The 25,590-nt window shown below is 52.7% G+C and overlaps 7 protein-coding genes across 7 annotated transcripts; 2 read left to right on the forward strand and 5 right to left on the reverse strand.

Annotated features, from left to right (window-relative positions):
• Nucleotides 1-579: 579 nt before the first annotated feature.
• On the reverse strand, nucleotides 580-4,569 carry N7496_005170 (putative cytoskeleton assembly control protein Sla2; the record flags this gene model as incomplete). The annotated part of the gene is made up of 12 exons (XM_056698099.1): nucleotides 580-666; nucleotides 793-2,007; nucleotides 2,070-2,219; nucleotides 2,276-3,321; nucleotides 3,384-3,568; nucleotides 3,625-3,682; nucleotides 3,745-3,825; nucleotides 3,920-4,077; nucleotides 4,154-4,229; nucleotides 4,336-4,353; nucleotides 4,440-4,486; nucleotides 4,562-4,569. 12 exons carry the CDS (start codon nucleotides 4,567-4,569, stop codon nucleotides 580-582), a joined length of 3,129 nt encoding a protein of 1,042 aa, XP_056556624.1.
• A 1,158-nt stretch (nucleotides 4,570-5,727) lies between these two features.
• N7496_005171 (SMP domain-containing protein) lies at nucleotides 5,728-8,579 on the reverse strand (the record flags this gene model as incomplete). Its single annotated transcript, XM_056698100.1, has 2 exons — nucleotides 5,728-8,032; nucleotides 8,110-8,579. The coding sequence occupies 2 exons, from the start codon at nucleotides 8,577-8,579 to the stop codon at nucleotides 5,728-5,730; spliced, it is 2,775 nt and encodes a 924-aa protein (XP_056556625.1).
• A 659-nt stretch (nucleotides 8,580-9,238) lies between these two features.
• On the reverse strand, nucleotides 9,239-10,656 carry N7496_005172 (trans-hexaprenyltranstransferase; the record flags this gene model as incomplete). The annotated part of the gene is made up of 2 exons (XM_056698101.1): nucleotides 9,239-9,400; nucleotides 9,469-10,656. 2 exons carry the CDS (start codon nucleotides 10,654-10,656, stop codon nucleotides 9,239-9,241), a joined length of 1,350 nt encoding a protein of 449 aa, XP_056556626.1.
• Nucleotides 10,657-11,490: 834 nt separating this feature from the next.
• On the reverse strand, nucleotides 11,491-13,613 carry N7496_005173 (proteasome regulatory particle lid subunit RPN3; the record flags this gene model as incomplete). The annotated part of the gene is made up of 3 exons (XM_056698102.1): nucleotides 11,491-11,634; nucleotides 11,712-13,009; nucleotides 13,115-13,613. 3 exons carry the CDS (start codon nucleotides 13,611-13,613, stop codon nucleotides 11,491-11,493), a joined length of 1,941 nt encoding a protein of 646 aa, XP_056556627.1.
• Nucleotides 13,614-14,368: 755 nt separating this feature from the next.
• On the forward strand, nucleotides 14,369-15,221 carry N7496_005174 (uncharacterized protein; the record flags this gene model as incomplete). The annotated part of the gene is made up of 3 exons (XM_056698103.1): nucleotides 14,369-14,457; nucleotides 14,499-14,864; nucleotides 14,912-15,221. The coding sequence occupies 3 exons, from the start codon at nucleotides 14,369-14,371 to the stop codon at nucleotides 15,219-15,221; spliced, it is 765 nt and encodes a 254-aa protein (XP_056556628.1).
• Nucleotides 15,222-16,423: 1,202 nt separating this feature from the next.
• N7496_005175 (putative transcription initiation factor TFIID subunit 12) lies at nucleotides 16,424-18,319 on the forward strand (the record flags this gene model as incomplete). The annotated part of the gene is made up of 2 exons (XM_056698104.1): nucleotides 16,424-17,989; nucleotides 18,065-18,319. The coding sequence occupies 2 exons, from the start codon at nucleotides 16,424-16,426 to the stop codon at nucleotides 18,317-18,319; spliced, it is 1,821 nt and encodes a 606-aa protein (XP_056556629.1).
• A 1,769-nt stretch (nucleotides 18,320-20,088) lies between these two features.
• On the reverse strand, nucleotides 20,089-22,784 carry N7496_005176 (1-phosphatidylinositol-4-phosphate 5-kinase; the record flags this gene model as incomplete). Its single annotated transcript, XM_056698105.1, has 2 exons — nucleotides 20,089-21,574; nucleotides 21,643-22,784. The coding sequence occupies 2 exons, from the start codon at nucleotides 22,782-22,784 to the stop codon at nucleotides 20,089-20,091; spliced, it is 2,628 nt and encodes an 875-aa protein (XP_056556630.1).
• Between the last annotated feature and the right edge of the window lie 2,806 nt (nucleotides 22,785-25,590).

Below are 25,590 nucleotides of genomic sequence, written 5' to 3' on the forward strand. Positions count from 1 at the left end.
CCGTGGCTTGCAGGGGTTCGGCTGACGGCATGGACTGTGCGTCAAGTGGGCGTGAAGGGTCCGAGGGTCGAGAACAAAGGGTTCAAGTATTTGTCCGGGGTCTACGGAAAGGAGAGCAGGATTCTAGGACTTGCTGTATGGGCTTGGGGTGTTCGATGGCATTGGTTGGGAGCTGGAGGAGGCCGACCGTGGAAAATGGCTGGTCGCATAGCTACCGTGGTCAGGGGCTGAGGGCACGGGCATAAGCTTGTGAGACTGACTCGGAGAGAGTGGGATACGAGGCCATGAGTTGTACAGGGATAGGGGGCTGTCGCAGGAGCTTCCTGCACGAGGTGTTACTGGATGGAGTCTACGGGGACAGAGTCTGGCCAAGGGGAGACTAACAGTCAAGAAGGACCTGGATACATTTCGCTAATCACTCAAGACAAGAGCTACTGACAAGCAGATGGAATGAACACTATTGAAAGATGGGAACAGACACGGCTCAAGATGGATTCCAGGATATACACAATTGGGGATGAAAAAGCCAAGCACAAGAGACAAATGGCAAAGAAGCAGAGGCAATGGGATAAGACACGATTATTCCTCCTGGTATGAGATCTTGCGCATCTCGCCGAGGCGTGTGCGGGCGCGGGCAAGGCTGTTTTCGAGTTGGAGGATCTCGACCTGTAAGACAAGTAAATGGTTAGCAAGTGTTGAGAACAGGGGATGTAAGGGCAATGGGAGGGTGATATGGATGCGTAAAGGCGATAAAGGGTGTAGGGAACGCGAAAAAACAAAACAAAAACATACCTGTTGCTCCATCTCGCGGACCTTGAACTCGTGGGAGCTCAGCTTCGCGTAGTCCTCCGCCTCGGCGTCTCCGCTGTGCTTCTCCTTGATGATATCTTGCACCTGTCGCACCAGAGCGCGGCATGCGGCACCAACAGCCTTGCTGGCGCCTTCCAGGCGATCCTGAGTCTTGCTCATGAAGGTAGCCTTGACACGGCTGGCAGCAACGAGTTGGGCGGTACTAGCGGCGACATCGTTGGAAGCGACAATGAGCTGTTCGGGAGAGTTGCGGCCAGAGATGACACCATCCGCAGTCTCGATCAAGGTGTTGGTGGACGTGGCGACAGCCTTGGCTGCAGAGATCAGACCCTCGGTCCAGCGGTTGTTCTTCTTGTAGAAGGCAGTGCGCGTGGAGCTGCCACGGCCCTCGCGAACAATCTCTTGCTGTGACTCTGTGGCGGCCTTGATCAGCTCGGCGATGGCGTTGGTCACGGCGATGGCGGCTGCCAGAATAGCATCGTTGATGCGCAGCTCGTACGTCGAGTAGCCATCACGGGGCTTGTTCTTGAGCTTGGCCAAGCGCTGGGCGGCGGCGTCGATAGCGTCGGCGGCCTTGAGCAATTCCTGGTCAACCAGGTCACCCAGATCACCGTTGGTGGCGATCTTGCTGCTCTTGGGCTGGAAGGACTCGACCATCTTCGACAGCGCCTGCAGGTCTCGCTGAACCTCCAGGTTGTTGTTAATGACCACATCAGTCTTCTGCAGGGGCTCCATGCCCTCGAGGCGGAAGGACTGCAGACCCCGGAAGAAGCGCACGGTGGCCTGGGCGGACTTGCGAGCGGCGTTGAACAGCTGGTCGGAGCTCTTGTCGTCATTAGCGAATCGAGACAGACCCTTGGTGTTGCTCAGAGTGTCGGCAATGGAGCCCGAGAACACGGACACGGTGCGAATAATCTCGGCGTGGGGACTGTTGGGACCATCGGCGATAAAGTTGTTGAACGCAGTTGAGAACTCGGTCGCAGAGGCCGAAGCCTTCTCGATCTGTGACAGTACATATGGTGGGGAAGCATTCTGGTTACCAGCCTGCATGGATGAGTCTAGCTCATAAAGGGCATCATCCACACGCTGCACACCGGTCTGCAGCACAGAGTCGATGATATCGTTGATCTTGGCCACAGTGCCGTGGAGCACCGTGTCGATTTGGCTGTCCAGAGCATGGTCGACATCGCCTTGGCTCTGCAGAAGAGCAATCATTGGTTAGTACCGCAACATGGCCCTGGTTTGAGACAACTACTTACCAGCTTCAGTTCCTCGAGCTCCATCAAAGCCTGCTCCATGCCAGACTTGTACACCTCAATCTCCTCATCCTTCTCGAGGAGGGCCAGATCATGGTCTTCCGAGCGTTCGTTGTTACGGCTCGAGATGTCCTCAAGAGCCCGAGTTTTGTTCTATACACATGTCAGCACAAGAAAGCCCACACACATCACGAATGGCGGATACTTACCCGAAGAGCCTCCTCGAGATCAGCCATCTCGCGGTTATACTTGGACAACATAGAGGAAATCTCTGTGCCCTTTGACCGCTCAGCATTCTCAGCACGCTCCAGAGCCATACGGAGCTCCCGCTTAATCTTCTCCAACTCATCCTTGTTGGTACCAGATACACGGTCCTTGTCGTGAAGAGCACGGTCACGCTCCCGGATCATATCGGCCAGCTCCAGGTTCTTGGTCTTGAGCTCACGCTCCAGCTTCTCACGGCGATCAATGGCCTCCTGTGCAGAGGCAGCCTTGAGCTTCAGGCTCTTGGTGGTCTGCAGAAGGTCCAGGTGCTCCTGTCGCAGCTGGGAGTACAGCTTGGCCAAGGCCTCGTACTTGGTTCGCCAAGTGTTGACTTGTTCCTGCAGAGCCCGGATCTGTTCATCCTTGGAGGCATTTTGCAAGTTCATGTTGGAGTTCAGCTGGTTCATCTGCTCCTCCAGATCCTTGACACGGCGGTCGTACTGTTGCAGCATGAGCTGATCACGCTCATACTGAGCACGGGCGTTCAGGTTCTCCTGCTCCAGTTCGGCGAGGCGACCCTGGGTCTGCGTCGAGTACTGATCCCGGAGAAGCTGCTCCTGCGCCAGACGCTGCTGCTCGGCTTGGAGGCGCTGCTGTTCCTCAAAGTCGCGCTGAGCCTGCTGCTGAGCAAGCATCTGTTGCCGTTGCTGTTCGTCCCATTGCTGCTGCAGACGGGCTTGCTCCGCCTCGTATTCTTCTTGCTGGCGCTTGGCCTCGTTGGTCCAGAAGTCACTGATGGGCTCTGGCTCGGCAGCCACCTTGGGTGGAGGCGAAGGTTGATGCTCGACCTCCTTCGTCGGACGCTTGGGAAGAGCTGGGCGATCCTCGTCCTCGCCAAGAAGGCTGGGCGGGTCCTGTGGTAACTTGGGGATGGTGATCAAGCTAGTCAGATAGCGCAGGTTGGAGCATTCGTAGTAGAACCGAACGAGGCGGTGGTGCTGGGCATCGTAACGGGCCCGAAGAGGCTCCAGAGCTTCATCATCTCCAGTCGCTATGAAATTGTTAGCGTGGATATCCTCAAAGCCATACCAATCAATCATCGGGTGGCCATACTTGTGTGCATTGCGCGCAGCATGCTTGTGATGAACTTGTAGATACCGTAGCTCTCCTGCACGAGCGGTACCAGCGCGGAAATTCGGCACTCATTGTTAGTACCCGACTGGAAATGCGAGAAGATCAACTTCTGGAAACCATCAATCTGGTCCTGCAGGGTCATGAGGTCGGTGATGGTCTCGTATCTATGCCTCTGTCAGCGGCCCATCTTTCCAACCCAGGAACGTGAAACTGTGCGCACCCCTCATTCGGATCATTGATCGTCTTCAAGCTGATGTATTCCTCGTACTCGAACAGGCCTGTGTTCCGTCAGCCACCTCATACTTCTCCTCCCACGTCCAATCGTCCAGTATCGGCGTACCATTGAATTCGGGGTGATTGCGGTGGAAGTTCAGCTTCGACTCGAGGAAGAAGACATATTCGCGAATAAGCGGCGCGTATCCTATCCCAGCATTGTCAACATTCATATCCACCATCTACACACATCTTCTCCTCGCGCAGACCAACAACGCCACCTTGCAAGGGACGCGCCGTACCTCGAACTCCATCTCCACCGACACCTCTCATCAAGCTATCAATCCAATTGGAATGCTGCTGCGCCTCGCGCACGACGATAGGGTGGCCTTCTTGGAGAACCTTGTGGATCGTGATGAGCGCCTTGAACGTCTGGACCTCGTCGGCGAGGACAGGTTGCCTACAACGAGGAAGCACACAAGTCAGCCATATATTCCAGCTACCTCCCACGCCCATCCACAAACCAGGACACCTACACTTTCATGCCCGCCCAAAAGGCCGCCGATGACTTGTGGTCCCACGTGTACACAATGCAGCTCCGCACATGCTTCCCTACAACCATCAAAGGATATCAGTCGACTCGAACGACGAGCGAACTCCGACGCAAAGCGATCGCCGCAGCGAACACAATCGAAAACACAACGGGGGCGAGACGTACGTTTAGGCGCGGTTTCCTCTATCGCAAGCCGAACAATTAGCCTCTCTCCAACTCTCTCCTGAACCACCCCCACCGGCAGCCCCCGGGAAACCAAGGACACTCACCAATGCTAGTAGCCTTTCGGATATTGATGGCCAAATCGGCCTCGGTCCTGCGCGATTGAAGTTAATCATCTGCATCTCGCAAGGCGACAAGGGGGTTGAAGGGGAGGGAGTCCCCGCCTTACCGACTCATGGTGGCAGTTGTGCGATGCGGGATCGCGGATTGCGGACTCAGGGGAGAACCAGGAATAGGTAAAGGGGGCGTGGTTCAAGGGCAGATCCCGAGTCCGGACAGCGCAGATAGGACCCAAGTTTGAAGCTTGCGCCGACCGGGAGGGAAGTGTAGGAGGGAGTGGACTTTGAAGTTCGCAGAATCCACTGCACGTGGAGAGCAATGACGTTGGGGGAAAGCTGGCGCCTGTCAGTCTTGGCGACGCCTAAGCCTCTCGGGTTGCTCCCATCTCATCCCTTGGCCCAGTCGCCGTGGCCACTTTACACTTTTACACTTTGGCTCGTGGCATGCGATGCCGCGTAATACTGCTATACACAGCAGGCAGCAGGAATCCTAATGAATTAATCCGTGCATACTTGCTTTTTTTTGTTGCAGAAGACAAGTCCTATGAGGGGAAGAGTGGAAATACATCTAGCACTATAAATAGTTGGATACTACAAGTCTTAGGGAACCCGAATTCTGTGGGTATAGATCAAGTCTTGTAATTGCTTCAAGCCATCGTTGCGTACTAGGCTAGGCATACTTGATCTCCGGGCGTTCATTCTCGCCCCGATAGCGAAGACTAGACTTGAACTGGTACAATAGTCAGAAATGCCTTGCCACTGTCCAGAGCAGACGAAGATCTGTTATTCACAATGTTTATGACTCGTGCAGTACATCTAGTTGGCTTTAAAATGGCGAAGACGAGAAAATCCCGCACTTGCTAATCCAGTCTTCTAGCTTACGATAGTGACTACGTTGAAGCAATAGATGACACTTACAACTCGAAGCATTGCTCATGGTGCATTGTTGGTCTAGCGGTCTCAGTACCCCCCGGTATCTGGTTGATTTCTATACTAATTCGAATATACGCATAGGCCAAGTCGCAAAGACTGAAGCACGGCGCCTTGACGACATACAATGAGACGATCTTTCCCCGCAGTGTGGATAGCAACAGACAATGGGTTCTGCAGTACTCTGCTGCGATCTTTACCAGCGATCCAGGAAGCCTTATCGGAGATCCAATGCCCATTTACCTTTCCCAGAGTTTGTATCAGGTCGCACTGTCAGACTAAGCAGACCCGGATTCATGGGTTGACATGGGGACCCAAGACCAGGACTGGACCGAGCGAACAGCTCTCATGAAGATGGTAAAGACTCGACATCTTGTCCATCTTCATCGTTCCATTTCAGTTCCGCTTCCGAGGTGTCCGCCTTGGAAGACGTCTCGCTCTCCAGAATAGACGGGGCTGTCGAAGTCTCGTCCAATTCCAGCTCCCCAGTAGCTGGACTGTCTGGTGCAGAGTCATGTGGCGCTTGAACAACTAGTAGGTCGTCGGTCACATTATCGGTGTGGATTTGCTGGGGAATGGGTTTCCTGCGAGGCAAAGGTGGAGGAGGGACGGGCCGAGGACCATTCGTGCTGGATTTCCTGCGAGGTAGAGGTGGAGCGGGGACAGGTCGAGTCTCGTTTGTGCTGGTCTTTTCGGGTAAAACTGATGGTACTCCCACAGGCTTGCGTTTGGGCAAAGTCCCCGAATTCCGCTTTAGAGCGTACTTGTCTGGCCGTGGTAGAGGTGCTCCGGGGGGAGGATGGGGATGGCCACGGCCGATGGGCTCGTTGAGAGGCGCTGTTGGAGTCCGGGATGGAGTCCGGGATGGCTCCTCGGAATTCAAGTCACCTTTGCCAAACACACTCCAACTCCATTTCTTCGCAGCCGCAGTTGCTGATCCAATAGTCATGTTCCCAAGGGGCTTCTCATCAGATTGCATGTTCGGCGTCAGCGATTTGGTCAAAGTCTCGATGGTGCTACGCCGCCGAGGCTTATCGTTACCAAGGGAAGTGGTCGAGCTTCCTCGAGAGTTCCGCGGTCCAGACAAGGAGTTATTGTCAAAACGAGCAGACGAGGGACTTTGAATGACATGGTCGCTGTAGATGCTGAGGCCATCGATGGAATCTGCAATGGAGGATCCTCGGCTATGGATGGCATTCTCCGGCATCATAATGCCTCCAGTAGGTGGAGAGTTACTTGGTGTCCGGTTCGGGGAAGCAGGCGGCGAGCGTTTTGAGATTTCAATCATGGCGCTGGTGGCACTGTTCTTCTCTTCACCCTTGGGCTCTGTCACCACTTGATTGGCATTATCTGTCGTGACCACTGGATCGGCAGCGTGGGAGAAGGTCTGTGATCGAATGGCACGGGGTAGTGGCATGCTTTCGGATCTCTCGACGCCGCTAGCAGCAGCGACTGAAACATTTGGCAAGTCTGAAACCGATGGCTTCAAGCCCTTGCGAGATTTAACTTTGGTTTTGGCGGGACTCGACTCGGGAAGAATAGGCATGCTCATTGTTCGGTCGTCTTTCGACTTGAGAGCTTCGAGTGACATTTCTCCACGAAGGCTCGTTGGCGGCGCCGGCGCGTCACCCGATTGATCAGGGATATCCATCTGGGGTTCGGGTTCGGGGGTCTCTCGCTCCCAGATACCTCCACGGAAGGCCTGACCATGGGTATCCATGAATGGGACGTCATCCCAGAACGGCAAAACGATGCTTTCGGCTACCACTTCTCGGATCTTACTCTCGATAGTGCGCAGAATAGGGCTGAAGGTAATCTGCTTCGAGCTGACGATAGGCTGCACGTCCATCTCAATCTTAGGCATGGTCTCAAAGGACATCCAGAATCGATTGCTAGGAGAAGGCTTGAACCGGATCAGCAGATGGCCCTCCAGCTTCTTCAATACCACGGCCAGCACGATATCGACCTCTCTCGCTTTGAACCGCTGGCCCAGATCGATACGCACGGTGGCCGAGATCTCCACCCGGAAATTTCCCGAGTATTGAACGTCTGCCTCGATGCAGCAATTGCCGTCGACAGTCAAGTCCTTCAACCGGGGGTTCGTGAGGAATGGTGCGCCTTCGCCCATATCTATCCTCTGCAGGCCAACCTTGCTGATAAAGTTCGGCTTGTTCACGCGCGAGATCTTCTTGGCAATCTTGCTTCGCACAAACTCCTCCAGCTCCGGTGTTCGATACAAGGCAAGGAACAGACGACCAAAGAAAGCATTGATCCACCTTGTCTGCAATTGTTCCTCCGAGGAATGCAGGCGTTGAACCAACGAGACAATATGCTTCGTCTCAAACTCCTGACGCTTTGGCGGCCGGTCCGCCGAATCCCAAAGCTTAGACTGATTGCGAAGCATTGCAAGATAGAAATCCTCCTTCTCCGACAGGTTCTCTGAAAACAAAAAGAACGGTGGTGTCGGACCTCCCAGGTCTCCTAGCGAATCCAGTCGCCGCGAGAGACAGATGGCATTCCGCTTGATCCACAGCTCGCCTTCTGGTATATCCCCTTCTCCGCTGTGAATGGTAACGTCGTGATGAGCGAGCGAGATGACATAGCGAACTTCGACTTGGTTTGCATCGTCGTAAAGCATTAAATGTCCATGTCTTGTAACAGCGCCAACCATCGTCAGTACATCCATTCAACTAGACTACAAGATCACAGCCCTCTAAGGAATGCTCACCGAAGGACAATATAGAACACATTCCGCGCACGTTTGATATTCTTCCCATTCGATTTCGCGGGCTCGATACTAGGCGCCTGCTTCCTGTCGAACAAACTCCGGTACATAGCCTGATAGACGCTGGGACTTTCGGCGGCAACAACCTCCCCCGCAGGCGTCGTCCTCTCCGGGGGCTTCCCATTTACTCCACCAGGGACATATTCACGACAGACAGCAAAGTATCCAGTAGCGACTTCGGAATCATGGGTGCGGTGGAACTTCTCAGCTAGCTGGTCAGTACCAGACTTCAAGCTATGCTCATCGTCGGTAGGCTGACGGAGCCCATCGGGAGCTCGTTCGTACGGTTGATCCGGAGAAGGCGCGTTTGGAAGGGTCAGATAGGCGTAGAGAATAATCAGCGAAAGGACCAGGGGGATGAATGTGAGGCCCCCGAAGACGTATACAACGAGGAAGCTGCCGAGCGAACCCATCGGGAACCAGTCGATTGGGAATAATCGATCAAAGCGGGAGACCCAATAGCTCCATAATTCAAGGGATACCTATGTCCCGATAAGAGAGAACAAGCTTGTGAGAGACAATGAGAGACCGGCTCTTGTAGAAAAACCAAAAACGAGTGCGTTGAAGGAGGCGCTGGACAGATCGCGCGGGCTGAGGAGAGCAGTTAAGAAGTGGAGTTGCAGCTTCCCAAGCACGCCGGGATGACGGAGGTGTTGGAGGGTCTGGTGATCATTAGAATACAGTTTGGTATTGGTATTCTGTGTATTTGTGACCCAAGAATATGCGGTTTCACTGTAAATACAGTGTACTGAGTAATCATAACGTAAGAGTACCCGCCCTGCCCCGCAGGATCCGACCAGCTGTCAGGAACGCCAGCCCTGCAGAAAACACTTTGATCGTCGGAGACTTGCAGCCACTGCTCATGCAAGAGTATGAGATTCGTAGAGTATTCTGGAAATTGAGATCCACCCAGTCATTGCTATCAAGGTCTAAAGCTGCGCATCTAAAAAAATTGTAGGTATACACGTGGAACTTTCAAAGTCGAAAGTAGCCAGAACAAAGGGGGCGTTCAACAGGTCGAAAAAAAAAGCAAAGATATGTTTACAAAATAGTACAAGAGAGATCTTCCTCGTTACTTCCGTCGCTTCATGGTCTTCTCGGCCATCTCGATCAGTCCAGCCTTAGCATCGCTGTCGGGGAAGTCACTGATGGCGGCCACGGCCTTGTCGGCGTAGTCTTGGGCCAGGGCACGGGTTTGCTCGACGCCATTGCTTTGGTAGACAAGCTCACGAGCCTATGATTGAGTTAGTACCAAACAGCCCAATAAAATGGGAATCATGCAAACATGAAAGGACTGCTTACCCGTTGAACATCACCCTCTCTGCTGAACTTACGGCCAACCATAGGACCAAGCTCAGGGTTGCTCTTCCACGCGAACAAGAGCGGAGCAGTAGCAAGACCCAACTCCAAATCGGCACCAGCGGGCTTGCCCAACTCAGCTGCCGTAATAGTATAATCCAACATGTCATCGACCAACTGGAACGCAAGACCGAGGTTACGACCATAGGCGTAAGCAGCCTCAACGACTTCGGGAGCACTGCAACCGAGAACTGCAGCAGAGCGGCAGGACTTGCTAATAAGACTGGCAGTCTTCAGATAGGTCTTCTGCAGGTAGTACTCCACGGTATTGTTGGTGTACACGGGCTTGGCCTCGTCCTTAGCAGTGTTCTTCAACTGCATGAACTCGCCCTGCACCAGGTTGTTGATCACAGTTGCCATAAGCTCAATCACTTGCGGGTCTAGCAGCCGGGCCAGTGCCACAGACGCCCGACCCAGCAGGAAATCGCCAGCCAACACCGCCATCTTGTTTCCAAACTCAATATTCGCCGAGGCGCTGCCACGACGGGTCTCCGCATTATCAATTACGTCGTCATGAAGGAGAGAGGCGGTATGAATAAGTTCCGTAATCTCCGCCAGCCGGCGCTGGTTCGGCAGGATGTTGTCATCGCCAATGAAGCTGTTCTGGACCTCGCCGGGCTTGGGTACGACGGGATCGGTGTCTGGGTTTGCGTCCTCGAGAATGGAGAGCGGGCTGAGAGAGATATCGACGGGCTTTGTGTTTGGCGTTCTGGTCAGGTCTTTGCGCGGGTCGAGAGCCGTGGCTTGGGACATGAGCAAAACCAGCAATGGCCGCATATGTTTTCCCTCGCTGCGAGTATAGTACTTGGCCACCTTATCCAGCGCTGGGTGTCCCGACCCCAATAATTGGCGAATATTATTACTCAAGAACTTCAATTCCTTGCCCACGATTCGCAACGGGTCAACCGAAACGCCCGGAGGTGCTTTCGGCAGGCCCTTGAAGATGGCCTGGGCCGCGGTGGCTGCTGCACCGAATGGAGAGGCATCTTGCCGGCGACCAGGGCGGTATTTGCGAGATTGGATGAAGGACTGGGTCAAACGGAGGTCATCGCGAAGGCATTGGGAGCACACGGAGGTTGAGGAAGTCCGCGTGATGGTCAGGCCGGCGGCCGAAAGTGTGCGAGCCCGCATGCTCAGAGCAGGGGAGGACTCTTATAATAGGTCAATTCAGCGGTATCAAGTATGGAACATAGATAGGTCAGAGAATTTTCCCGATCTGAATAGAGGTGGAAAATGGTCGAGGTAGGCTTGAGGTCTACAAGAAACAATCTTGCGGCCGGGAAGATTTCGAGCTCGGGACAGCACGGACCACGCGCAGCCCCGACTTGCAGCTCCGCCCGAACCCAGCGATAAGCCATCCGGCATGGACTTGTAGATATGCAGACATCTTAGAAGGAGACTCGAAGGGGGAATTAGGCTTGGAGAATTGGAAGCTTGAGTATTCACCACTAATAATAAGCACATGCCAACACACTTCTACTATCAATAATTCCTCTCTAATCTCCATATCAAGCAACCATGTGAGGCTTCCACGCATTGCAGAGTGGAGTATTTCCTACTTGCTATAGGCCGTTTACTCGTAACGTCGCATGACCTGCCCTACAGACTTGTGAATGCTATAGTCAGAAGAGCAATAAGTCCAGGCGCAGAAGTAGCACCAAGCATAATCCTACATGAGGATCTACCATCCATGTTTTCCAAAGCAGCAACTCGAGAATCTACACAAGTTTTCATGGGAATGAAAGAAAAATAATTCCAGTATAAAAGACACGGAAAAGATCGCGCCGGCCCTCTCGGTCCCGCATTTTCCCCCACCTCGTACACATTCAACAGAATAAGAAGAGCGAGATCGACGATTAACACATAAGTTGAAGGAAGGCCACTACGAAAAGGTAGCAGCCCATGCATGGGGCCAGCGCGACGAGGAACGAAATGCTGTATCAATTACCAAAGGACACCCCGTCTTTAAATGGCATCGAAATCGCCGCCAGCATCCTCATCATCCATGTCTCCTTCCTGGATCTCCTTGGCAAGCTCCCGCTCCCGCTCACGAGCTTCCTGGGCACTCTTCAGCTCCAGACGGTGCTGGTTCATCGGGAATCGCATGGCCTATGGAGGAGAAAAGAAGGGTGAGGTTAGCAATCATCCAATACGATCAACACTCGAGTCGAGAAACGGTTACATACCTTGACACTCTCGTCGTGGAGAGCCAGACAAGCGCGAATACGCTCGTGGAAAGCCTCACCCGGTTCCCGGGTGGCATAAATGTCACCGACCTCCTTGCTCTTCATGTAACCGTGCTCGTGATCCAACGTGGCCTCGATAACACCGTCTCGGATGGCCTTTGCCACAATGTACTCGGCAGACTCTTCGCTATCCAGGCCCAGGCGGAGACAGATATCCCGCAGGGAGATACGAGAGTAAGACAAGGACATCATGCGGATACCAGTCTTGATCACGTTCTGGCGCAGACGAAGGATCAGAGTGTAGGTACCATCCTTGCGGAAGGTCGAGCTGTGGGTGTTGACAATGTTCAAGAAACCATCCAGATCTCCGACACTGACAGCCTGAGCGAGCAGGAAGTATGGGTGCATAGCCTTCTCCAGGGCCGGTTGGCGGAAGATGGCACGATCAGGAATATCGCCCATGAGCAGCTCAACCACTACAAGGAGCTTATGAGAGGCCTGGTAGAATCCACGAGCGACATTGCTGGTAGGAGACTTGCGGGTGGCACCAATCAAATGGCTATGAGCCTCGGTGTACTGCAATTGAATGGCACGGATCCGGCCGAGATAGTAGAGGTATCGGGCAATCTGGTTGTTCGAGGCGGCAGCGGGGAAACGGTTGTGCGAGATCAAAAGATCAGCTTGGGTGATGTGGGAGGTAGAAAGGTAGTTGCGGAGGAGCAGGGTCATGACAGTGGCCTGCGTATCCACATCCTTTCGAAGGACAGCGGTCCGCAGTGCAGCCAGCAATGGCTGTCGGATGGTAGTCACGGTAGCTGCAGGCGAGGGGGGAAGTGGAGCAATCTGCTCGAAGAAGAGAGAGTAATAAAAGTACACACGAGCTGCGAGTGAATCCAGTGTCCGGCGGTTGACGGAGCGTAGACGCTCGATCAACTCAGTCGAGAACTTGGCACCCTTCTGAATCAGTCGCTGGTCGAACAGGTAGATCTGCACCAAGATGGCCAAGTATGTGTCCACCTCGGGTAGAATCTCCTTGGGGGCAGCCTTGGCCTTCTCCGAGTCCACCTCCATCTTTGAGCTCGAAGGGGCATTCTCGAAGGCATCGGGCTGGTTAAGGGCACCGAGCAGGAATGAAGCCGCTGAGCTGGAAGCAGGGTATGTGTCCACAATCACATCGGCGAGGACCTCGGGGGTGATGTATTTCCGCATCGACGATATCGACCGCAGGACGCGAAGGGTAAACCGGGGATCGAAGTGGGCGACGGCTCGCTCGAGCAGAGTGAAGTTGGTCTTGATGTCTGTGATGAGAACGAAAAGACAGAGTATTCGCAATCAGCAAGTGTATACTTCAAAGAGATGCACATCTCCCCCGAATTTGAACAGCAGCAACGGGTCAAACCAACCTTGGATTGCCTTGGTCGTTGGGTCGACCTCAGGCTCGGCCTTCTCCGCATCGTCGTCCTCCGCGCCCTCCATCGTCACATCCTCCTCCTTATCCTGACCGGGCTTGCCGGATGATCTGGAACCCTTGGTCGGAGGCACTACAACAGTCATCTTCTCGTCACCATTCCGTCCCTTTCTCGAGTTGAAGGAGGATGTAGGCGCACCTGCCGTATCCTCGCCCATCTCAACATCCTCGGAACCATTCACGCCATTCTCTGCCGACTTTGATCCATTCACGTGAGACTGATCATCCTCCCCCATTCCGTTGTTGGATGCGCCCTTGGCGGCGCCTTTCTTTGCCGGGGCCGACTTGGCCTTGCTGGCGGCGGCACGGGTCGTGGGCGCGGCTTTGTCTTTAGCACTCGAGCTCTGGGAGTTCGAGCTAGCCTTTTCACCGTTAGCAGATGAAGAGGTATCGGACTTGTTGTTTGATCGTAGAGAACGCCTCTCGGCAGGCATCTTTCTCAAGCTGTTAAGAGCTCAGCTGAGCAAGCACCGAAGCTTCGAGAAGTAGGGGGAGGGAAGAGGAGTGATCTAGAGCACGCAGCGATGATGAAAAGCAAAAGGGCAAGTTTCGACGGACCGAACTGCCTAGGAAGAAGGAAATGATGGGGTAAAACAGGCAGGGCGAGTGATTGATGAAGTGGATGGGTGATGTGATGTCAAGAGACGAGGACGGGCGCAAGACAGCAATGCTTAGTCAGGGGAAGCTTACCTAACACGTGAAGCAAACGGGATTACCGTAGACTAGGAATATACAATCGAACTTCCGACATACCTCAGACAATGCCAGTAATGGCTGATCATTTTAGTCCAGGCTCCAAAGCTCCACTGTACCAGCAAAAATGGGTTCATTCTGCCATGGCCGCTAATTGAAAAGGATAACCGCCTCAACCTCGCCCCTACCTCCTTGAAGAAGCTCTGTATTGCTAAGCCCGACATAAGCACAAGTATCTTTCGGAAGTCTTTTCAGATATCTTCTGATCTAAGTAGTGAACTCTCTTTCAAAGTATAACTAATAAGATGCTTTGAAGTTTAGTCGAGATTCTGAACTTATCATAAAACTCGCCATATAGGAGTGTGCAAGTTAGAAGGGGCTACCAGATAAGTCGACTTGGCGCCTGAGGCAGAAACTTAGCTTGATAAACAGGGCCAAAACAACACTGCGGGACCTACTATTGCGTCCTGGAGATTACAACTACAACACCACAGCCATGCCACTACTCAACTCTCACCTGGAGCAAATCGCTCTTTCATCAAGTGCTATCGCTGACCTACCGTCTGTTCCCTACCCAATTCCCCGGTATATATTCGTCCGTTGGCTCACAAAACATCTACACCCAGATTCCCTCCGCCCCGCATCTTCACGAACGCGCTATTAGGCTCGCACGATATCACCGCCTTGATTCGCGATACTGAGGTCCATGAAAGAGCACTTTTCCAGGTTGATCCTTCAGCGAAGGCTCAAGGCGCACAACGACGTGCCACCCGGCGCGGGACAACATTCCCTGCGGAGTCCGAGACCGAATCGATGGCTAGCCGTATCTACTCCGCCCGGAACAACCGCAACCAGTCAGCCGTTGCTCGAGTTTTGGGCTCTGATATGATGGAAGAAATCAAGCGGTCTGCAGGCACATCCTCCAGGGGACCACGAGGAGAAGTCAACATTGAAGTCTTGCTCCGGGGAGCAGAGATTCTATGCAATGTCTAGTAAGTCTGCCATACCACCTTCACGGCCCCCACTAACCGATTGATAGTCCTGTTGAAGGTGCACAGGAGAAGATCGCTAGCTTGCGGTACCGCCATGAGATTATTGCCGAGTCGATTGCGCGACTAGAAGACCGTGTTGCTGCCAATACCGCCGAGCTGGAGCAGATGCGCCACTCATACGGAGACAATGAGGATGACTATGCTTCCATGCCTGCTCCACAACTAGACACTCCCCATGTTACCGATGAGGACATTGAACGTGAACTGGCTGAGATCAGAGAACTGGAGCGGAGGAAACGTGTGCTGGAGGCGCGAGTCACTGGCATGGACCGCGATCTTGGAGGACTCATGGGCTGAAAGGAACCATGATTATGCTCTCTATTAAAAAGGCCGGAAAGGTCTTTGATTCATCGGCTGTCCTCTGAACCCTCGGCCCAGGGGATGAAATGGGCACAGGTCATCTGGGTGGCATCCCAGAGGATGCTTACCGATCGTGTCGTCGGCTTTCCTGAAAAGGCTCTCAGCCCCTCCCCATGATTCCCCATCTCCTCGACAGTATGGACTGTGCAATACTGTCTGTGCTTACAGGCTTGCTTCGATGACGGCCACGAGGGATGACTGAACCCCCGTGCAGGGTCATGGCTTTCTGAAGAAGCACCTCTGTCTATGACCATTCAGGCTCTATAGACTCGCTTTTGGAACATGATGTGCACTGGTTTCGGGGATTGGGTGTCCAGTTGTTCAGAAGTGTGCCTACTAATAGGCTCCCTTTCGGATGGGTCCTACGATGGCCTCGAATAGCCTGTGAATAAGGCAATTTTGCCTGGCTTTATTGACTATGAGGAGTGTAATCGATATATCCTCTAATCAAAATATATTCTTTACTCGAAACAAGCTCTCCGTAAGACTGATATCTGATGGGCATGGATTAATTAGGTCAACAAGTATCCAAGCTACTCCCGTGAATATTCCCACATAGTAGTACATACGCGACTTGGTGCAGTGCCTACCAAATATACAGCTTTTGTATCGACAAGTAAGACAAGTAGTTCTTTCTCAGAATGCTAGGCTAGTTCACGCACCGTCTTTCGTCGTTCCGCTAGGTTCTGTGCCACAGCCTCGGAGTATGGCAATTCTGTATAGCTCTTGGTCATAGTGGAAAATGGACCAAAATGTTTTGCATCAAAAGTGTGAACTGATTTACTGTAAAAGACACGGGCTTGCATAATCACTATGCATTAGATAACTTGGGTCTAGCCACACAATACTGTGTAGCCAACAGAGGTACCGACTGTCGCAAAGCGCGATGATGAGTCGCCCGGGCGGATGCCAAGACTGACCTCCCAACCTCATCTCTCCAGACCAAATTCCACCCTGCCATCAGTCCCAGTCATCCAGGCTTCGTTCGACCCCTCTGTGTGGTAAGGAAGGGAGATTTACCAGATTTTCTACTTTCGACTCGGACGAAAACTCGGATCGAACCGTACCAGTCCCTTCCTTCCGCGATCCATCGCGCCTGCCCTCGCGCCGACTCCCACACCCAACTCTGTGCCGCCAATATGGAAGGTGCTCAGGGCCAGCCAGGCCAGCAACCGCCGCAGCAGCCGATGGTGCAACCACAGCAGCACTCCAACCTGATTCGAACCGATCAAGTACAGAAACTCCCGCACCTGAATGACCAGCAGAAGGCCCAGCACACGCAGCTCGTGCGCAACCTGTGGGAGGCCCTCAACACCCGCGATCCACAGAGCCATGAATACCAGACTGCGCATGTGAAGCTGTCGCAGCTATCACAGAATTTGATGAAGGGCATGCGGATGTTCCAGCAGAACCGACAACAAGCGATCCAGCATCAACAAGCCGCTGCCGCCGCCGCGCAACAGGGCCAGCCTCAGCAAGGCCAGCCCGTTCAGCGTACCCAGTCGAACAACCCGCAAAACCTTACCCAGCTACTTCCCCAGATCCAAGCAAAAGTTAGCGCACTGAACTTCTACCTCCCTCCGAACGTGACCCAAGAACAGCTCCAAAACTGGATCCCCGAGGCTCGGCTTCGATATGGTATCGCCCTGCAGAAACAGGAGGTCGGGCGGGCTCGAATTGCAGACTTACGCCAGCAGTTTGCGCAGCGACAGGGCCAAGGCAATATGACACAGGATGAAATGCAAGAGTTCAAAAACCGACAGCTTGCGGCCGAGAAGCTTTTCCGGGAAGGTAGCGAATTCTTGACCAAGTTCAAGGAGCAGCAGGAAAGCTTCAAGGCACAGGCTCAGCCTGGTCAACCAATGAGTCAAGGACAGATGACCGGCGCACCTTCAACACAACAACCTGTGGTTTCCACAGGGGGAGCAGCGAATGTACCGGCGCCCCAAGCCGCACCTCCAAACCAGGCCGGTGTTGCGCCAAATGCTATGCCAGGCCAGGCTCCAACTCCAGCAGCCCATACCATTAACTCGGCTGTCAATGCGGCTCGTAACCAGGCTGGACAAGCAATGTCGCCGTCGACCTCGCAGCCAGGACAAGTGCCTGCCGTATCCTCAGCAGGCGCGACCCCGGCACCTTCCAATGTGCAACCTCCAGTCCAGCGACCTCAGCCACCATCCCAACAAGGAACGCCTGGCGCGCAAGTCAACTTTAGCCAAACACCCAACGCGGACGGATCAACACCCACCCCGACTGGACCACCACAACCTATGAACCAAGGGCCCCCTCGGCCTCTCTCACAACAAGCGGCGATGCAGCAAGCTGCCAACTACAACACCAACCAAGGTCAGCAGCAAAACCAGCAATTGAATCAGGCCGCAAACAACCAGCAGGCTCACCCTCCAGGCTACCTTGCCAATCGTCCAACAGACACTCCCAACCGCAACATCAACATGAACATCCCCAAGAATCTGAACGTCTCTACCCCGGAACCGGTCCCCATGCCTGGCTCTCGCCCTACCTTCTCTGGTGGCCCCAGCCACAACCAGATGGGTGTGATGGGCCAGCCGGCCATCCAGAAGCACCCAGGATACGTGCTGGAAGGTGAAGGACAGCACGTCCTGAGCAAGAAGATGCTCGACATCCTCGTTCGTCAGGTCACCGGTGGTGGTGAGGGCGAAATGCTGTCCCCTGATGCCGAAGAGGTAAGAAACGACGCTCAACCAAGTCTGAGGCGAGAGTAAGCCCAACCCAAAACAAAGACTAACCTCCATCCACAGTTCATGCTCCAAATGGCCGATGACTTTGTCGACGACGTGGTCACTCAAGCCTGCCGCCTCGCCAAGCTGCGTCCCTCTTCGACCCTCGAGCTCCGCGACATCCAACTCGTTCTGGAGCGCAACTACAACATGCGTATCTCTGGATTCGCAACCGATGACCTCCGCACCGTCAAGAAGCCCCAGCCTACCCAGGGCTGGCTGCAGAAGATGTCTGCCATCCAGGCCGCCAAGGTCACCCAGGGCCGGTCTGAGTGAGTGCGTTGCTGCCAACCACGACAACAGCCACCGAGATTCAAACAATGTTGTTACTTGCTTTTCCCCCGTTCCTCTCAGATTCACTCACCTTTCCTTATCTTCGTTTTGCTGGTCAACATTGTTTGCGGGTGGTTGCGTGCGGATCATCTCCATTTCCATTCTCGAGAAGTCCAGGCGTTCACAATAGGCAGACCAGGTTTGGGTTATCTTTTCACATAGTTTTCGCCCCCTCTTTCTTCGCTTCTTTCCAAATGGGGTTCTCGGTACTTTCTCGGTTCGACTACGGTGAACTATGAGATACCTTTTTCTGATTTAATTTTTCTGGGGCGGAGGGAGCGACTGGCGTTTTCTTTTTCCCCGTTCTACCTCTACTTTTTTTTCTAGGATGGTTTTCAAAATATGAGAATTTAGGGAATGGAGATACATAATCAAACATGGTCTCTTTATGTGGTAAATTATTTCGATTGGACTGCATGGATGAAGCGTAAACACTACTATTTCTATCGGACACGTTAGGTAGAGGTTATGGTTTTTTATGGTTTTAGGGAAATCTAGCATCATACTAACCCGATCCGATCTGTCTCCGATATCTAACACAGAGCATAACACGATTCTCTAACGAGGATACCAGCAACTTAAAAGCCGGACAGGTTCCAGCTTAAGCGGTCCGCTTAACACGTACATATGACCAGGAATAAGAACAAGCTAAGTGAAGACGGAGTCAAGAGGCATGAACAAAAAAGTGGTATAGTGAATTGGTACAGGGTATGGAGTAATTGTTTCACACGGAGATGAGTCCAAGCAAAAAGAATAATACGAGAAAAGAAAAAGAAGAAACCCGCCAGAATGGAAGGGTAGAAAAAAAAGAGAAAAGGGAAAGGAAAGGGGTTTGTATGTGGAAGACCACTAGATAGAGGGTAAAAAAAGGAGAAAGAAAAAAAGAAGGGCCGCGATGGAGCGGGTTTTGCCTCGAAGGGGCTGGCTGGCTGGAGAGAAAGACGGATGTTGAGACTTTGAAATTGCTCGATTGGAAATGCAAAACACAGGACAGGACAAGACGGTAGGAAAAGTGAGATAGGAAAGACGTGACAGCGACTGTCGGCATGTGATATATAGAGAGAACGTGGTTGATGGATATGCCGGGTTGGTCGGACATTCCATGACAATGACAGTGGAGGGTTTGGGGGGATTCGTTGGTGATACAGGGTGAATCTTGGAGTCGAGCAAGAGACATAGTGATAATGCGGGTGCCCGGGTCAAGGAGATCGCGGTAGTGAAACGAGAAACGAGGTACAGGGAACAAGAAAACAAGGTCATCTTGTATTCTGTTTCGTACTCGCTGCATTCCACTCGACGCAAAAGACCGCATGAGATGGATAACAGGGGATAGACAGACGGAGATGAGAGACGCTCAACAACAGGAAATATACACGTCACTCGTGAACATCAGCGGTTTTGAAGGGAAACACACTGGTTGCAAGTAGATCAATCGAGAGGGCAGGGCAGAGCACAGCATGGACAAGCAGATAACAAGGGTAGGGAGGGAAATAGCGACCCGTACAAGACTCATGCAGCCATGGAGAGACAGATTTAGAGACGGGAATAGGAGGGAAAACACAACAGGTCTATCGAGCAACATTGGGATATCTCGCTGAATGGGAAACAAAAAACAAGATGGGAGACGGAAAGACATGGAATGCATCGCTTGCGAGAACTGGATCGCTGACATTGCACTAGACAAGACACAGAGCTCGGAGGGCAGAGGAGGATTATCGCTGGCGCTTGTTCGCGAGGTAATCTTCACTCCGGTCAATTTCCTTGCCCTTGGTAGAGTTGGGTGGACGCTCGTCGGTTGGCACGGGAGGAAGATCCTTATCAGACAATCGCCGGCCCTGTCGGCTGTGTGAGCTGTGACCACCAACGCTGCTAGCTTCGCCGGCTTCTTCGACGATGGGTAGGGTAGAGGATGGGACTGGACCGGCTGCATCTGCAGGATCCCACATGGTGGCCAAAGTGCGAGGGTGGGTAACCGACACATCCTTCGCCGCCTCCTTCTCGGCTGCCTGCATGGTGCGCTCCACAGAGGAAGACCGGGATTGGCGTTTCTCATTCAAAACCGCACCTGAAGCCTGCGACTCACGTCGTCGCTCAGCCTCCTCCTTGGACATGGTGATGCCCTTGACAAAGTTCACAAATCGATCTCCATAGCTCTCCGGCGGAATCGGAGAGATTTGAGTTCGATCGTGGGAAAGACCCTTGAAGAAGTTCTCGATCTTCTTGACCATACCGTAGTGCGTGAGACAGTCAATGATACCGAGGTAGTAGATCTCGTCACTAAAGGTGCCGTCCTCGTGAGTGGCGCGGAACCCGCCGTCGTCAGAGTAGAATTTCAGATTCTGCTTCCGAGAGTCAAGAACCTCCTCAGGCATCTTCGCGGCTGCTTTGTCCAATGGCACTGGTCGCTCACGCTTGATCAGCATGCGCAACTCACGGGCCTTGCGTTCGTTCTCGAGTTTTGACGGCGTCCGCATCAGCATATTACCCTTGGCCTCTTCTTCACGATCACCACCGGGCTGGAAGACTTGAAGCGTCTTGTCACGGAGTTTCTCTTCGTTGCCGCGCTCCACGTCGTGGATGCCAACAAGTAGTGAATAATCCATGATCTTGAGCTTCTTGAGCAGCTCCACATCCTTGGTCAGTTGCTCGATAAAGTCGAATCGCTTCTCAGGTCCACACTGCAGATGACGATCCCTCCGCACCCAGTTCAAATCCTTCATAGTCGCCCGTGGGTTCCGCTCCAGATCAGACTCCTGCAAATCACGGCCAATCGTCGAGCCTTTCAGGTCGAACGTCTGGTGGATATCGCGGTGCGGCGGGAACAGGTTGTTCATAACGACGAAGTGGATCTTGCGGCCATACGCCATCTTCACTCGGTGCAGACCGTAGAACTGCGAGATCAAGGTGTTGGGGTTATCTTGCACGTGCTTGTAGTATAGTGGCAAGATCTTCCTTAGAAGCTTATGCTCAGAATGGTGGATAGTCTTGATGATGTACTTGTAGTCGCGCGAGAAGTAGAAGAAACTGCCACTCTTTCCAGGCGAGCCCAGTTCAGACAGAATGTACTTGCTAGTCAGAGACATCAGGTAGTCGGCGGGATCGAGGTTGAACTTGGCGCGCAAGTGACGGAACACCCAGGGCGCATAGTCCTTGAATTTGAAGTCGTATTTTGCGGAGGGGATCAATTCGTTGCCGGTTCTATCAGTGGTCAGTCATGAACATTGCGGGAGAATATCACAAGATTTCGGGGTTGGGTGTGACCATACATATCAAAGGAGAACTTGTGTTTAGCTTCAAAGTCTGCGGGGGTCAGTTCCCGGTCCATCTTTGCATTGATCCGAGAGACTGTAAACCGAATACCCGTCAACATGTTGTATGCGGTGACATAGTTGACGTGATTCTGGTCGACTTTGGTACCGACGATCACGCGTTCATCGTCATCGTCCTCGCGTCGTCGCCGTGATGCTCGTTTTTGTTTGATGGCTTCCGCCCAACGTGCCGCTTCCTCATCCGGTACCGCCTCATCCATGGGTTCTGACTGTGTTCTTGTTGTCCGTCGAATCAGGCTGAATGATGTGCGGCGTGGTCCAGCCGAGGTGGGGGAGAGTCGGCCGCTGGCGTATGCAGTATCTTCGCCTTGATCCCGGCTGTTTCGCCGACCGCTGGGGACCCTTGGAACTTGTAGCGAGTGTCGATGCCGCATACTTGATTGTTGTGATTCTGGCATAATGGTAGTGTCTGGAGATGAGGGGGCGGGAGGGGAAGAGTATCGGTGAGGGCTGGGTTTGGGTCCCGGGCTCAATCGATCCGGGTCTGGGGAGTGACGACCGGTGTCATCAGGATTGGGAATCTGCAGTAGCGAGGTCGATGGGCTGGTAGCCCGATCTGAGACTGGGGGTTCATCTGCAGAGGGGCGGTGAGAGTCACCATTGACCATCGTCTTCCCCTGGGCGGACCGGTGGCTCCAGGTCGTAGTGCCGCCATTGACCTGTTGGTTTGAAGCCGGCGCTATCGTGGAGCCGGCGCCAGGCCCAGCGTCTGATGATTTCCGATCTAACATGGCCGATGGCCTGCCAGAGTCTCGGGGATCCCTGACCGAGCCATTGCCCAGCGAGTGCATGCTGCCGTCCTTGGAGTGCGGCAGGTCGCGCGTATAGGAGCCGATGCTGGACCGAGTGCCATTCAGGGAATATGCGCTACCGTTCTTGAGGTTGGTGATCACCGGGCGGTCATTCGGGTGAGCGTCGTGGTTGGCGTCGCCGTTGGGCCAGTTGGTCCACAGGAAAGTGTTTCCGACGGAGCTTTTGTCGTGCGACTTGCGATGCGTAGAATCGAACGAGCGGGGAGCATGGGTTGTCGTGGTGGTTGCCGTAGCCGTCTGGTAAGATTCGCTCGAGAAAGACGGCATGATTGTTCTTTATGCCGGAGGTGCAAGAGCGTGGAGAGAATTGTTAAGGACACGGGGGTGACGTGAGCTCTGCGTGGGCCGGCAACCCGAAGTGACGGCAATGGCCCTTATTGGTGGAGGGGCCAAAAAAGTTGCGAACCGGACCGCGAGCCAGCGGATCAGAACGAGAGGAAAGAGCAGAGGGAGGAGGAGAAGGTGGACAGCTCGTGTCGGAGTCAGAGTTGATCTTAAACCGGAGATGGCGGCCAGGCCAAGGCGTGGCAAGATGGAGGGTTTTCAACGGATAAACATGATCGGGTTCACGGAGAGGCTCGAGCTTTTCGGGAGAGCGAAGACAGCACAAGTATGAAATTGCCGCAGTGTAGAAGAGACGTTTTCTGATGGGAAAGAGTTGTTGTTGGCGATGAGGAGGAGGGGGGCTGAAGTTGGGAAGTCGGGTGGCTTGGAGGAGGATTGAGGATTGAGGGTTGTCGGGGAGAGAGAAAAGAACCGGGGCCCAGGGGATCCGTAATTACGTTGCACCTCTCGTACGGAGTCTCCATACGATTCTTTTACCCTCGCTATTTACCACCACGGGCTCCGTGCTCCACTGTTCAGCTTGGCTGTTGCATCAACTAGTCAGACTGTGTATACTCCGTATTTCATACTGGCTAAGCACGTTATTTGACGAAGACTGGTACAAGCCTACAAGGTGGCTGACTATATTAGGTTTGGTTCGATAACCTCCGAAAGCCATCCCAAGTATGCGAAATAGTTTCTTATCTATGGAATACTTACTTACACTCCATAGCACCCTAAATCAGGTTTCTCTTAAATTCTATCTCCGGATCCAAATGCGACCGAGCCAAAATGAAGATCCCAAATACAGAGTAAGGCCTCCGTACCCAATGCACGGATTTCCTATCGCCGACTCGCCCTACTTATGCACATTACATTGTGCAAATGAAATCCACCCACGGGCCCCGACAACTCAGCAAGCGCTTGTTTGGGGGCTCTTTCGGGGGCACAAGTCGAGGCAATTGGATGTACCCCTCCAAACATCTGCAAGGAGGTTTTCTCGGTGACGTACTATACCATACTCCATTTCTAACTGGAGAAGGGCCACACATGCAAACCATAGGGCTACTTAGTCCTCTGGAGTTGACTCACGATGTGCTGCGCCAATGTCTATCCCAGATCCGGGAGAGGGATCGTGTCCACCTTGGATGTGGATAGCATAAGGAAACTAACCGTACCTGACCCAAAGTGTGGCGCAGCAGATTTTATTTCCTCGCGCCGAGATTCGACAGGAGGAGGATTGCGAAATGAGGTTTTTGAACTATTGAAATTTAGTACCGATCATCATCTTTAGGACGGTTTTTGAAAAATCCTCCGCTATGGGAGGATTGGAGAATTAGGCAGACATTGATTGGGTTCATTCTGGCTAGCAGTCACGACAATTTCCCATTTCATAATTACTATAGGAAGAAATACAGCAAAAGCAAATAGAAATCGGTTCTTAAAAGCCCCATCTTGGTCAAAATTACTCCGACAGCCTTTAATTGCATCGCCATCACGTGCACTACCAGACTCGGCCCGAAATAGTTCTAGTTCGAAGTCTGCTTGTTCACCTGACAACCTCTATATGTTTTAGGATTAGACTACTTTAGCTACTCAGACTAAGAATAATCTCCGATAGTAGTTTCATCCGGCTTCTAGAATAATATCCTCGGACTCCACGGAGTACTATGTATGTAGTAGCCTCCCGAGTAGAAGATCCGCCCCTGACTATCCTCAATTTATGCACTTTTATTCCAAAAATAACTTCCCCTGCTCCACATTAATATCCGTATACACGATAGTAGTCACGATGTAATCAGGGAGTTGAGGATGAATAGATGAATAAACCTACAAGAAAGAGGATGAAAAATAACCATATACAATCATCGAATAGAGACACACGATCACACCCTGTCGGTAGATCTATCCACCCTTACAGCATCCACTCCTTCAAACTGCAAAGCCAACAGGCTTCTTAGTACCTAATCCACCGACCAGCAATATAACTAACCTTTACCTTAATTCCCAACTCCTATATCCGTACTACGCTATCCAGCAAGCTAAATTACACCTACCAGAACCTCAGTCATCCAATACGTCTAACAGTATCAGCAACGGGGAACCCCACCAATAAAACCTCCCACCCTCCAACAACAGCTGTACAGATAAGGGAGTACATGCACAGCAGTCAGCACATTCTCAATGCCACATATGTAGGGCGGGCTGCTTATCACAGCGCGAGTTGAAACCCGCCAAGCTCTAGCGGTGATTAGCCCAGGTGTCGGGGGGAGTCAGGTGATTCAACTTCACCTTGGCGGTACTGTATTGTAATGGGTACTCTAATCTAGACTCAAAATCTAGATCAGGAGTAGGTCATCGGTATCGAGTCTACTAACAATCATCAAAATCCCACCATCAATTTCCAAAAAGTGTAGAATACAGGCACTGTACTTTAAAACGAATGTTCTTGATTCATAGAGTTTAACTACGGAATAATTTCATCCAACTACCCACACACCCCAAGAACCAGTATCACACTACCGATTCAGAACCCTCATAATCCATCCATCACGTGTATCAACATCACCTACAAAAGCAACAGCCACGAAGCAGGGATCAAAAGAGATTCCAATTCAACCAGTCTCCCACAGAATCCGAACGGACGTGAATCGAAACACTCAGATTCGACAGAGAGCAAAGGAGAAAACAAGAGAAAACAAAAAAAAGAGAACATTGGAACCAAAAAACGATTTCCCCATTGAGCACA

This window comes from Penicillium cataractarum, assembly GCF_028827025.1.
Source record: "Penicillium cataractarum strain IBT 29864 chromosome Unknown utg000004l, whole genome shotgun sequence".
Lineage (NCBI taxonomy): Eukaryota > Fungi > Ascomycota > Eurotiomycetes > Eurotiales > Aspergillaceae > Penicillium > Penicillium cataractarum.